The 12,622-nt window shown below is 36.1% G+C and overlaps 1 protein-coding gene across 1 annotated transcript; it reads right to left on the bottom strand.

Moving 5' to 3' along the window:
- Positions 1-316: 316 nt before the first annotated feature.
- On the bottom strand, positions 317-12,204 carry LOC110938185 (aconitate hydratase, cytoplasmic). The gene is made up of 20 exons (XM_022180650.2): positions 11,753-12,204; positions 10,964-11,068; positions 10,696-10,856; positions 10,499-10,591; positions 10,213-10,398; positions 9,500-9,661; positions 8,824-8,968; positions 8,595-8,737; positions 7,938-7,994; positions 7,763-7,842; positions 7,605-7,680; positions 7,310-7,495; positions 6,719-6,786; positions 6,506-6,624; positions 5,083-5,204; positions 4,899-4,997; positions 2,690-3,169; positions 1,773-1,871; positions 1,441-1,683; positions 317-792 (listed from the first exon to the last, which is right to left on the bottom strand). Exons 1-20 carry the CDS (start codon positions 12,051-12,053, stop codon positions 721-723), a joined length of 2,997 nt encoding a protein of 998 aa, XP_022036342.1. The 5' UTR covers positions 12,054-12,204; the 3' UTR covers positions 317-720.
- Between the last annotated feature and the right edge of the window lie 418 nt (positions 12,205-12,622).

Genomic DNA, 12,622 nt, shown 5'->3' with positions numbered 1-12,622 from the left:
TACAATCGTTGTCTCGTAACGTAGGATGTTACAAATTAGTCGTCATTTGATGGCTGTTTATTATAAACATTAAGATCTTATTTTTCTACGTAACTTTTCAACTTGGTCTAAAACTTTTTAATTAGAACATCCATAAAACTATTTGACAGCAAGTTAAGATTTGCTAATCTATTAAATTGTTCAACACAAATAAGGATTTATATTCATTTAAAGGAACACGAACAAGCTTCCCATTTGTTTATATGCTATCCTTTTTAGATGTTTTATGTTTTCTTCATGTATATTCATCCTTTTTATCCATTAAAAGCAACGAACACAAATAAATATAATCTCACATTCAACAAAACCTATTCTTGTGTCCATTCGTTCTTCACACTTTACTAAGCAAACACAAACAAACCCAAAGTGCAGCCAGCGTGAGCCGGAGGTTCAACGGACCCAATCCAGATGACTTTGGTGAAATAACAAAAGTCTAAACATCTTTGACTTCCTTGTGTCAGTCAAAAGTTCAAATATATGTCTGTCTGCCCTAAAATTATTGAAGGTAATTAACCAGCCTAACCTCCACAGCAGGATTAGGGTATTATTACAAAAACCTGCTGCAACAATTGCAGATCAATCCAGATTTTGAAAAATCTGATATGCAACTAGAGAAAAAAACAAATATTTTATTTTTCATTTTCTCAAATTGTACAGTTTAATAAAGCTCTGTTAAACAGATCATTTTTGTGCCGCTAGTTGTCGGATAACATACGGAAGGATGCCGCCGTGATTGAAATACGCCAATTCGACCTACATGACAGCAAAAGAATACATTAAGGTGATGTACGGTTTGAGTGTATGTAGGGGTGCAAACGAGCCGAGCTACTCGCGAGCTACTCGAGCTCGGCTCGAAAAAAAGCTCGAACGAGCCGAGCTTAAACGAGCTCGAGCCCGAGCCTAAAAACAAGCTCGTTTACTAAACGAGCCCGAGCCCGAGCTTCGCTTATCGAGCTCGAGCCGGCTCGCGAGACTAATCGAGCTTTCTATTTATATATTTTTTATTAATATATTAAACATATATTTATATAATAATAATTACCATTTATATAAATATATAAAAATAACTAAATTATATGTATAATAATAATTATAATTAATATAAATTAATTAAAAAATAGTAAACGAGTCGAGCCCGAGCCGAGCTCGAGCTTGAAAAATTACCTTCGAGCCGAGCTCGAGCTTCAGAAATAAAGCTCGAATCGAGCCGAGCTCGAGCTCGAGCTTTCATATGTTAAACGAGCTCGAGCTCGAGCCTGGTCGAGCTCGGGCTCGGCTCGGCTCGTTTGCACCCCTAAGTGTATGGGTTCGATAATGTTTGAAACTTTGAATATGTTTAATGCATATGTTCGATAGTAGTTAGTTCATATACATGAACATGATGTGTAAAAGTAAAATTACCTCAGTATCAAAACGGGCTGTACACGTGAATGATTTCCCACTATCGGTTTTGACAGTGACATCTTGACCGGGCCGGATCTCATTAATATTGTTTGGTAAGTCAATGGTGTATCGTTCATGACCGGTCAACTGTAATGTGTCGGCATCTTCACCAGCTTTGAAGCAAAGAGGTATAATACCCATTCCTACCAAGTTACTTCGATGGATCCTCTCAAAACTTTTCGCAATTACCGCTTTAACCCCCTGTGGCATATTTTTATTGACCCGTTACAACCAAATTTTAAAATTTACAAGAGTAGAAATGTTATTGAGAAAGAAATATCCCGACTTACCAATAACATGGGACCTTTGGCAGCCCAATCTCGAGAGCTTCCACTTCCATATTCTGCACCGGCCAAAACAATTGTATCCTGACCTGCAGCCTTGTACCTCTGTAAGAAAAATAGTGATTATAAGTGAGTTTTTTCAGCATTTTACAAGGTGTTATATATATATAGAAAAAGTATATCGTACAATACGGCTTAACGTACTTCACGTACGACAACGTGCGTGATTTGTTCTATAACATGCGTGATTAATGTTTTCAATATGCGTGATTATTGTGTTTCAACATGCGTAATTTTGGATTTTTGAGTTATAACGTGCGTGATTTTAAAATGAACGTGCGTAATTACCTGTCGTACGTGATGTACGTTAAGCCGTAATGTACGTTAACCTTCCTCTATATATATACACACACATATATATACTATAAATACACTATCTTGTCACATCAACCAACTTTAGTCCCTCAACTTTAATAATGACATTTTTAGCCTCTCAACTTTAATAATGATATATTTAGCCTCTAAACTACATCAAACAACTTTAGCCCCTCAACTTTAATAATGACATGTTTAGCCCCTTAACTAAAACAACTTTAGCCCCACAACTTTAATATTAAACAACTTTAGCCCCTCAACTTTAATAATGACAACTTTAGCCCCTCGACTAAAACATCAAACAACTTTAACTCTTGCAATTTGCTTATTTTTATCCATGTTTTGAACCCGATACGGAACACGGGTGGTAACCCACTAGTTGAGTATAATTACAAAAGCAGACCAGCAACCTAAGTATGTTACTACTGTGTGACATTAAGCCCTAGTTAGAAACCATATTAAAGTACTAATTTAATGGTATGGTTTCTTTTACGGTAACAATAACTCGCTATAATAAATAACAATAATGATCAGGTTTTAAAAGTTACCGATGCTGCGTCAAAAACTGAGAGTTTCTCTCCAGTTGGAATATGAACAGTCTGCGGGCCAACTTCTCCTTTCAAAAGCTTGTTAACAATGCGAATATTGGCAAAAGTACCCCTGGCCATAATTTCATCATTACCTCTTCGACTGCCATAAGAATTGAAGTCTTTGCGGTCAACACCACGGTCAAGAAGAAACTTAGCAGCCGGGCTGTCTTTGTGAATGCTTCCTGCAGGCGAAATGTGATCCGTTGTGATACTGTCACCGAAGTTGAGTAAGCAGTATGCATCCTTCACACCGTGGGCCCCAGGAGGGTCCATCGTCATGTTTGTGAAATATGGCGGTTGGTGAATGTAGGTGGAATTTTCATCCCAAGAGTATAGTTTGGCTTCAGGGACATTTAGGTCATTCCACATTGGATTTCCCTCGGTGATGGATTTATAGGTACTCTTAAACATATCAGGTAGAACACTTGATTGAACAGCCTGCACCAATTACAATTTCAGTCAACATACAATTCGCCAATTGGCATAGGTAGCAATTTTGACCACTTTACCTTAAGAGTAAATTTCTGTTTTCGTCCCTGAGGTTTGTCAATTTTAACTAGTTTAGTCCAAAAATCTAATTTATAACAAATCCAGCCCTGAAGTTTGCATTTCTTAACGTTTTTCATCCCTAAGGGTGCTTTTTCATTTAATTCTTAGGGATGAAAAACGTTAAGAAATGCAAACCTTAGGGGTGAAAAGCGTTAAGAAATGCAAACCTTAGGGATGGTTTTGTTACAAAATAGATTTTTGGACTAAACTAGTTAAAATGGACAAACCTGAGGGACGAAAACAGAAATTTACTCTTACTTTTTAAATAGGGGTCAAACAATTAATTTAAGGAACTTAGCTTACAAGGTAGAGAATCAAGTCAATCAAGAGGGTTGAAACATGAAAGATGAAAGTCTCCCAAATTGTATATTGTATTTACTAATAAAACTCTCATATCAAGTGACTCAAAATATAATTAACTGGACTAATTTATTTTGTATAATCGTATTCAACACACAAGTTGTTGATTCAAAAAAACTTCAAAATTTGGACGAAAAGTGTTCCGCGTAAACCCAGGCATAAAACCTGTTTTGACCCATTACTAGGGGTGTAAACAAACCAAGTCACTCGTGAGCTACTCAAGATCGGCTTTTTAAAAGACTCGAATTGAGTGAGCCCGAACCCTATTATTTATGTAATTTATTAAATTATGTATTTACATCATTATTGTTATATATCAAGTTATGATAATATAACTAACTAATATATATTATGTATATATAAAAGCTCAAATAATAAAAATATATATAGAAAAAGTTTAAAATACAACAGTCCTTAACGTGCGTAATTATGAACATTAACATGCGTGATTAGGGTTTTACTCATGCGTGATTTTGTTGTTTTTTTGTTGACCACATGTGTGATTGTGGTTTTTGTTCATGTGTGATGCCGTGATCATGGTTTTTTGTTCATGCATGATTAGGGTTTTGAGTGTTATAACATGCGTAATTTACTCACGTACGCATCGCACGTTAAGGACTATTGCATGTTAACCTTCCACTATATATATACACACATATATAAACAAATTAGTATTAATAAATATATATAAAACAAGATGAGCTCGAGCTTTAAAAACTACTCACGAACCGAGCGCAAGCTCAATTCGAGTCTTTTAACAAGGCGATCTTGAGTAGCTCTCGTAACTTAGCGAGCTTGGCTCGGCTCGTTTCGTTTAAGTTTACACCCCTGCCCATTACCACACTCCAAACATTCAATTTTGTCACCGAACAACTAACTAGGTATCAAAAAGACTAACTACTTATAAACCCAACTGTGTCGTGCCAAAAAACTGGGGCTGTTTGGTAGCCTCTTAATGACCATTCAGATGCTACCTCTTAATGGTTTACAACCTCTGAATGAATAAGAGGTAACCTCAAGTCTGAATGGTTAAGAGGTAACCTCTGAATCGTAAATCATCACATGTCACATTCTTGTACCTGCTCATTGGTAAAATTCTTAATGGTTCCATTAAGAGGTAGCCTCTTAATGACTATTCAGAGGCTACCAAACACATATTTACCACAACCCGCTTTGACATTTTACCCACCCAACTGACCCAGTTCAGTTTGCAACCTAGCAATTAACAACTAGCAAAATACTTTCGCCGGAAACTTACTTCTGCAATTTCCTCACTACTGGGCCATATATCTCTTAAATAAACGTTCTTTCCATCTTTTCCAACTCCAATTGGTTCCTTCTCAAAATCAATATCAACCTGGCACAAGAAGGTGACATTCACCAACGGTGTACTATGGATTTGGATAAATTATTTTAAACATTAAATAAAGTCAAAATCTTACAGTGCCAGCAAGGGCGTATGCAACAACCAATGGAGGCGATGCAAGATAGTTCGCTCTTGTCAAAGCGTGAACACGCCCCTCAAAGTTTCGGTTTCCAGAGAGAACCGCTGATGCAATAATATCTGCACCCACACCAGCAGCAAGTTATTATAGACAATTAGACATTCCAAATAAATAAAATGAAGGCAAACTAGAGGTAGCGAAAAAGGTCTGTGTGACGATGAAAAAAACGCCACAGGCCCATGGCGGTATATTCAAAAGTCACGAAAAAGTTATCGGTTGAGTTTGTTACGGTATTGGCAAAAACGAATACCCTGGCGGGTTCGGAACGTAGTTAAAATAACTTACTTGCGACGATACATACGAAATTCAGGAAAACATTGTGTTTAGAAAAAAAAAAAAAAAAAAAAAAAAAAAGATAAAAAGAAACGACCAAAATTAAGTAAGAGAGGAAAAAATACTAAAAGTTTAGGGTCTAACTAGTAACTGCTATAAAGTGTAAAGGGAAAAAACAAAAGTTGAGAGTCTAAATTAAAGTGTAAAGAAGAAAAACTAAGTTGAGGATCTACTTAGTAATTATAATAAAGTGTAAGGCAAAGAAAAACCAAAAACCTAATTAAATTAAAGTTAAAGGGCTAAACATGTCATTATCAAAGTTGAGGGGTCAAAGTGTAAAAAAAACCTTATTGAAGTTGGGGTTAAACATGTTATTATCAAAGTCGAGGGGCTAAAATTGTCTTGATTAAAGTTGAGAGGCAAAGGTTGTCTTGATGTGACAACTTACCCTTTTAATGTTATAAGAATTAGTGTTTCAAATATGATTAACTAAAAGATACTTTATTTCGATGATGATCAATACTTTAAATAAATGGCAAAGTGACATGCATTAACAATACACTTTGGGAGTTTGGGTGACTTTCAACCTGTTTGATCAGTCTGACATGTTTTCTCTCGAGACCTATGCAGTTAATGCGGTAAAATATCGGATATCGGTCAAGGACCGATATTTGAAATATAGGTTATCTCGGTGAGATATCGGTGGGATATCGGTAATTTTAATATAATGCAGAATTTATATATATAGCAATTTAACACCAATAATTCAGTGATATATCAGTGATATATCGGTTATATCGGTCAAATATCGGTGCTATATCGGTTATATTGGTCAAATATCGGTCAATATCGCCGATAATATCGGTACCGATATTTTCACCGATATTTTATTAAGGGACCGATACAACCGATATATCACCGATATATCCCCGATATTAACTGCATAGCTCGAGATAAAGTTTTTTATTTGACCCACTAGAGATAAATACAAGCCCATATTGGCCCATTCATCAATAAACGGGTAGAAATCACCAACTCTAGCTATAGCTTGTTAAGTAGCTGATTATGAAAGCAAGAGTAACTATACCATTATCAGAAATAGCAGATGCAACTGATTCATCTAAGTCCCCTGAATTTCCAATACAAGTTGTGCATCCATATCCAACAATGTCGAACCCTTGTTCATTTAAATACTTCTGCAACCCACTGTATTATAAAAAATAATGGATCGATGTTAGTTAAAAGAAGCAACTTTAAAGTAATCATGTTCTTCAACCAGTACAAGTCAAATAGTCAATACCTTTGAAGCAAGTATTTTGTAACAACTCCAGAGCCCGGTGCAAGACTTGTTTTAACCCATGGTTTGACCTGGTCATCAAGCATCAGATGATGAAATTAGGTTATATGGCACGATATATACAGGTTTGGTACACCAAAATGTAATATATTCACCTTTTTGTCATGACACATCACCATTATACTTGCTATAGAAGGTTAGATCAATATATGTGGGCTTATTACCCCATAATCCAAAATGTAACTTGCTTGCACATTTTGCTCATTGTGTAACAAAAAAAATGTGTTTTCATTGTATGTAACTCGTATTTTTTACTTTTTGTATCGGCGTGGGTAAGTAACCTATTATTGCATGTAAAATGGTGAAGTCATGTACCAGTTTACCTAAAACAGAAGTTACTAACATACAATGGTATAGAAAATTAGAAGTGTGTTACATATAATGAAAAAAAAACATGTTTTTTCTTACATACAGATAAAAAGGTGAAAGTAATTAACACCAATATAAACACAGATATACATACACACACATATATACATGCATATGTATATATGCACACACTCGCACACACATAATAGAATATGCATGACTAACCTGTAGGCCTAGTTCACAAGCCTTTTTGGCAACAAGACCAGCCCCAAGCATAACACTAGGGTTTGACGTATTCGTGCAGCTTGTAATAGCAGCAATCACAACACTGCCATGCCTAAGTTCTGCTGGCTGTCCATGAAAATCAAATTTTGCAACTTTGTCTTGTGCCTCTTTTGGTACCGCAAATCCCTAAAATTTGAAGTTTTTTTTTATCAAAATGCAAAGTGGCAAGTTAACAAATGCTACAACACTTTGTAATAATGTTAAGACGACTTAGATGTTCATGAAGTAAACTCACCTTGAATCCCACTTTATTATCAAGGCAAGAATGCCAATCTGCTTTCATTTCTTTCAAAGGGACTCGGTCATGAGGTCTATCAAAAAAATGAGAATGACGTGGTATACACACAAATATACACATATACACACACATACATATATATACACTGTACACACCTCTTTGGTCCTGAAATGCATGGCTCCACTTCTGAAAGGTTTAACTCTAAATAAGATGAGTAGACTCTTTCTTGTTGTGGCTGAGTTAGAAATTGCATAGTTACGTATTAGACTAAAATTGATTAGCCAGGTGACAATAAAGAAATAAAGAAAATAATATGACAAAGCGGCTTACCTCATTATAGTCGACAAACATATTGTTTGCACGTAAGTATGCTTCTATCATAGCAACCTGAAATTCACAGAGGAACGCATCCATCAAGATCGTTGACCCACCAATACATTTTTGTCTCTTTTGTTAGTTACTATCAATAACTAATGTATTCAGTATAATTACATAAACTGTAGAGTTAATTACTGTTTTCGTCCCTGTGGTTTGTCAAAGATCACTATTTCAGTCCATTAGTTTAAAAATTGCGATTTCAGTCCCTGTGGTTTCACTTTCGTAACCATTTCAGTCCACCTCGTAACCATTTCAGTCCCTGTACTAACAAAATAAATGGATTGAAATGGTTACGAAAGTGAAACCACATGGACTGAAATGGTTACGAAAGTGAAACCACAAGGACTGAAATCGCAATTTTTAAACTAACGGACTGAAATAGTGATTTTTGACAAACCACAGGGACGAAAACAGTAATTAACTCTAAACTGTATTATCTAAATAATGAAGGTTTAATGAGGTTTAAGCATTTGAGTGCATGTTCGACCGGTTCGACCCACTTCCTTGATAGCTATCATTTTCAGTTTTTTTACTCATAAAGTCCGTTATCAATAGATGGAACCCAAATTGACCCGTTTTCTATGTCCACGCAAATGAAAATGAACATACTGTATCATCACTTCGTCCGGTTAACTTGAGATACTGAAGAGTAACATGATCCACTGGGAAGAACCCCATTGTTGCACCATACTCAGGCGACATATTGGCAATAGTAGCCCTGTCAGCAAGTGATATTTTACCCACACCATCACCTAACAAAATAAAATAAAAATAGACACATCAGTAAGTAAATGTTCCTTTTACCCTGTACCTGCAAACTACTACCAAGTTTACCTACCATGAAATTCAACAAATTTGCCTACAACGCCATGTTTTCTTAACATTTGGGTAACAGTCAAAACCAAATCAGTAGCTGTTACACCATCACGCAGTTTTCCTGATAACTTGAACCCAACAACACCGGGCAACACCATGCTCATTGGCTGTCATTGTCAAAATACACTTTCAGAAAATTTCCCCAAAAAATAGTGAAAATGAAAACCATCTTTCAAGAAGAGTAAAATGCCATTTTTGTGCCAGTTTTACGACTTTCGTCCAAGGTTTGTTTTTCCGCATCTGGATCCAAAAGGTTTGAAATCTTGCCATTTTCCTCCGGCTCGTGAAAATCATCTTTCAAGAAAAGTATTTTTGTCTTTTTGCTAACTTAAAGGGCAATTCGGTCTTTTTCACTTTATGAAAAAAAGACTGAATACCCCTGAAAAAGGCCAAATTGCCCTTTAAGTTAACAAACAGACAAAAATACCCCTGATTTAACGCATTTAAGAATGTGAATGGAGTTAACAAGCCGGATGTAAAATGGCAAATTTCAAAACTTTTGAATCCAGATGCGGAAAAACAAACCTTTGGACGAAAGTCGCAAAACTGGCCAAACCTCAGGGACGAAAATGATATTTTACTTATTTAACATATATATAAATTTGCACAGAACCATTGTAAAGTATTTATAATGTTACCTGCCCAAGCATTGCAGCCTCGGCTTCAATTCCACCAACTCCCCAACCAGCAACGCCTAACCCGTCAATCATAGTAGTGTGAGAATCAGTTCCAACAACACTATCAGGGTACAGCATTCCGTCATTGTTGAAAACAACACGTCCAAGATATTCAAGGTTAACCTGAATTTAAGAAAAAAAACAAAAAGTACGTTATCAGACAAGAGATGAAAAACATGCATATAAAGTTTGCCAAATACTGGTACCGTCCAAACACCACCTGTATTGGTATTGGTATTGGTATTTGTTATTAACAATTGCCGGTTTCGATATTTTTACGATACCTATACCAACCAAACATCATCGGTACGATATTCAGCTTAGGGTTGAGCTCAATTTCGGTTTCGGTATTTGTCGGTACGGTATCAGTAAGGTACTGATCTCATCACTAATTTATATAGATAACGAATGCGCTAATTATGATTACAAAAACAATATTACTAGAAAACAAAAATCTAAATATTTGGTTAAAGTTGCTTAGAAGGTTTTAAGCTTAAAAAAAAAATTGGCCAACTTTCAACGCATTCGTACCATTTGACCCGATACCCTTTTAGCTTACTTTTTTATGTGGTCTGTTTGGGATAAAACACAACCCAAACTGATCCATTCATAAGTAAATGGGTTGAAATTGCAACCTACAAGCATCAATATAGTTTGATCAATAAACCCTATACCTGATGTACAATACCAGATCCAGGTGGAACCACAAGCATGTTTTGGAAAGCTTTAGAGCCCCACTTTAGGAAAGCAAATCTCTCCTTGTTTCTCTGAAATTCAAGTTCCATATTTGCTTTTACAGCATTTTCAGACCTAGTAACATCAACTTGAACCGAATGATCAACCACAAGATCCACAGGAACCTGCACCAGAATATTAAAAATGATAAACAAATGCCCAAAAAAAATATCAATATGTACGTATTACGTATGTAATTATGTATGTATGTAGAGCCATGCATACCAAAGGATTGATTTTGTCCGAGTCCCCACCAAGGTTATTAATGGCATCACGCATACATGCAAGGTCTACGACAGCTGGCACACCAGTAAAATCCTGAAAAATAAACATACATTACAATGCAACTTCTTCAACAGAAAACACAGAATGCATGTCTACAAGCTCATACAAAACTGAGCCAAAAAATTCAAAATACGTACTTGCAACAGAACACGGGCCGGCTTGAATGGAATCTCAACTTGCTTTGGAGCAGTCTTCTCCCAATCAATGATTTTCTCAACATCTTCTTTAGTGACTTGGAAATTGTCACAATTACGGATCGCTGATTCCAGAAGTATCCGGATTGAATATGGTAGTTTGTCTGATTTCCGAATAAACAAAATGTTGATCAGTTAAACGGGCATACAAGATGAATACCATTAATTTAGAGATTTTAAAACAATAGCAGTCGCACTCTTTCAAATTTACCTATTCTTGGATCGTTCAGAGCAGGCGAACTATAGAACTTTCCAAACTCCCCACCTCCAGGCTTAGGGAGACCAGTCAAAATCCCACTGAAAGCATGCTCCGAGGCTGTAGATGCATTTGCGTAAACTAATCAGATCTAAAAGTTCATTGAGAATCATCAATATCAGGTAACAAAAGAATAAGAAGCACTAGAAAGCAAACAAAACATGACAAAAAATAACAAAAAAAGCCAAGTATGTTCTGATATGTGCTTCTGTAATTCTGTTCACATCAATACTTATGTAGCACAGCCACATAATTTGTCATATTATCATGAGTAAATTACTACTGTTTGTTAGCTTACAGTAGCACTTGCAAGTTGCATTTCTAAAGCACTATTGACTTCATACAGATAAATAATCCCGCGCGTAAGCTACCAGATAACAAACCTAAGCATGTTATGTTTTCAAATTGCATAACTACTTGACTAAATATAAGCTCAAACATCACCGCACCAACTAGTATCATACACTCTACAAAATTACACAAAACAACGACAAACCTTCGAATCATTAAACCACTGTTGACTTCATACATCATAATCCTGATTCCTGCTTAATGCGTAAGCTACTAGATAACAATCATACACATTCGTTCAAATTCCACAACTACATATCTAAATATAATCTCAAACATAACCACACCAATTATTATCACACAACACTACACAATTGCACAAAACAACAACAAATCTTCGAATCAAAAGCAACAGAAACACAATCAGACCGATAGATCAAACGAAATGATTACCGATAGTAGAGAGATTGCGATGAAACCGATCCAGAACAGGAGAAGCAGCAGTCCGGATCTGAGAACTCAACGAAGCCGGAGACCTCCAATCAACGCCGTGGCTCCACCGCGAGCGAACGGTACGGAAAGCGGCCGATGCGGCGGTGTGAGAGCGGAACTGCGACGCGACTGGCGACGGTGACGGTGACGGAGATGACGGCGGCGGAGGAGATTTAGCGGAAATTGAAGAGTGGAGACGTGAGGTTGTAGACCTAGAAGCTCGCCGGAGAAGAAAGGAAGAGTGAGAACCGGTGATATGCATGGTGAATGATTCCGATTGGATTACAGAAGCATAGAGAGGAATTATTGAAGGATGATCGGAGGAGAATCAATGGCGGTTTGAAAATATCAAAAGAAGAGAGAATATTGGGGAAGGGGCGTGTGGAAAGGGCAAGTTTATAAAGGAGGGTGTGTGGGTTATTTCTAAAGTGAAAAGTCAAATATCCTTTTGAAACAAAAATTCAAATTGAATAAAGCAATGTTTTAAAAACCGGCTTTTAACTCATAGCGGGCTAGGCTTTAAAATAGTTTAACTGGTTGAATTGGGTTGTATCGGGCGGTTGAATCGGGTTATTAGTTAACCCTATAAATTTCATAAAATACAAATTAATCTCAAAAAACAATCCAATCTCAACTATGATTTATGTTAGTTTTATCTAAAAACAACTATTTTAATTGTAAACTATTAAACATTTTAATAATATTTTTATTGGTTATAAATAATATTGCATTGTATGAGGTGAGTAACAGTTTCAACAACAATGAAATATTTAAATAGAAGGCACTAGGTTAATTACCATAAATATGGAATATCAGTATTACCTTAATATC

This window comes from Helianthus annuus, chromosome 4 (genome assembly GCF_002127325.2).
Source record: "Helianthus annuus cultivar XRQ/B chromosome 4, HanXRQr2.0-SUNRISE, whole genome shotgun sequence".
Classification (NCBI taxonomy): Eukaryota; Viridiplantae; Streptophyta; class Magnoliopsida; order Asterales; family Asteraceae; genus Helianthus; species Helianthus annuus.
This window is presented reverse-complemented; position numbering and strand designations above follow the sequence as displayed.

What these genes read in the sequence shown, in the direction of transcription:
- LOC110938185 (XM_022180650.2), bottom strand. Translation starts at nt 12,053, where the DNA reads ATGCATATCACCGGTTCTCACTCTTCCTTTCTTCTCCGGCGAGCTTCT. An exon ending in CAAATTTGTTGAATTTCATG is followed by an intron (nt 8,738 to 8,823) that starts GTAGGTAAACTT and finishes TTATTTTGTTAG; the next exon opens with GTGATGGTGTGGGTAAAATA. An exon ending in ATCTGCTATTTCTGATAATG is followed by an intron (nt 5,205 to 6,505) that starts GTATAGTTACTC and finishes GTGTGGGTGCAG; the next exon opens with ATATTATTGCATCAGCGGTT.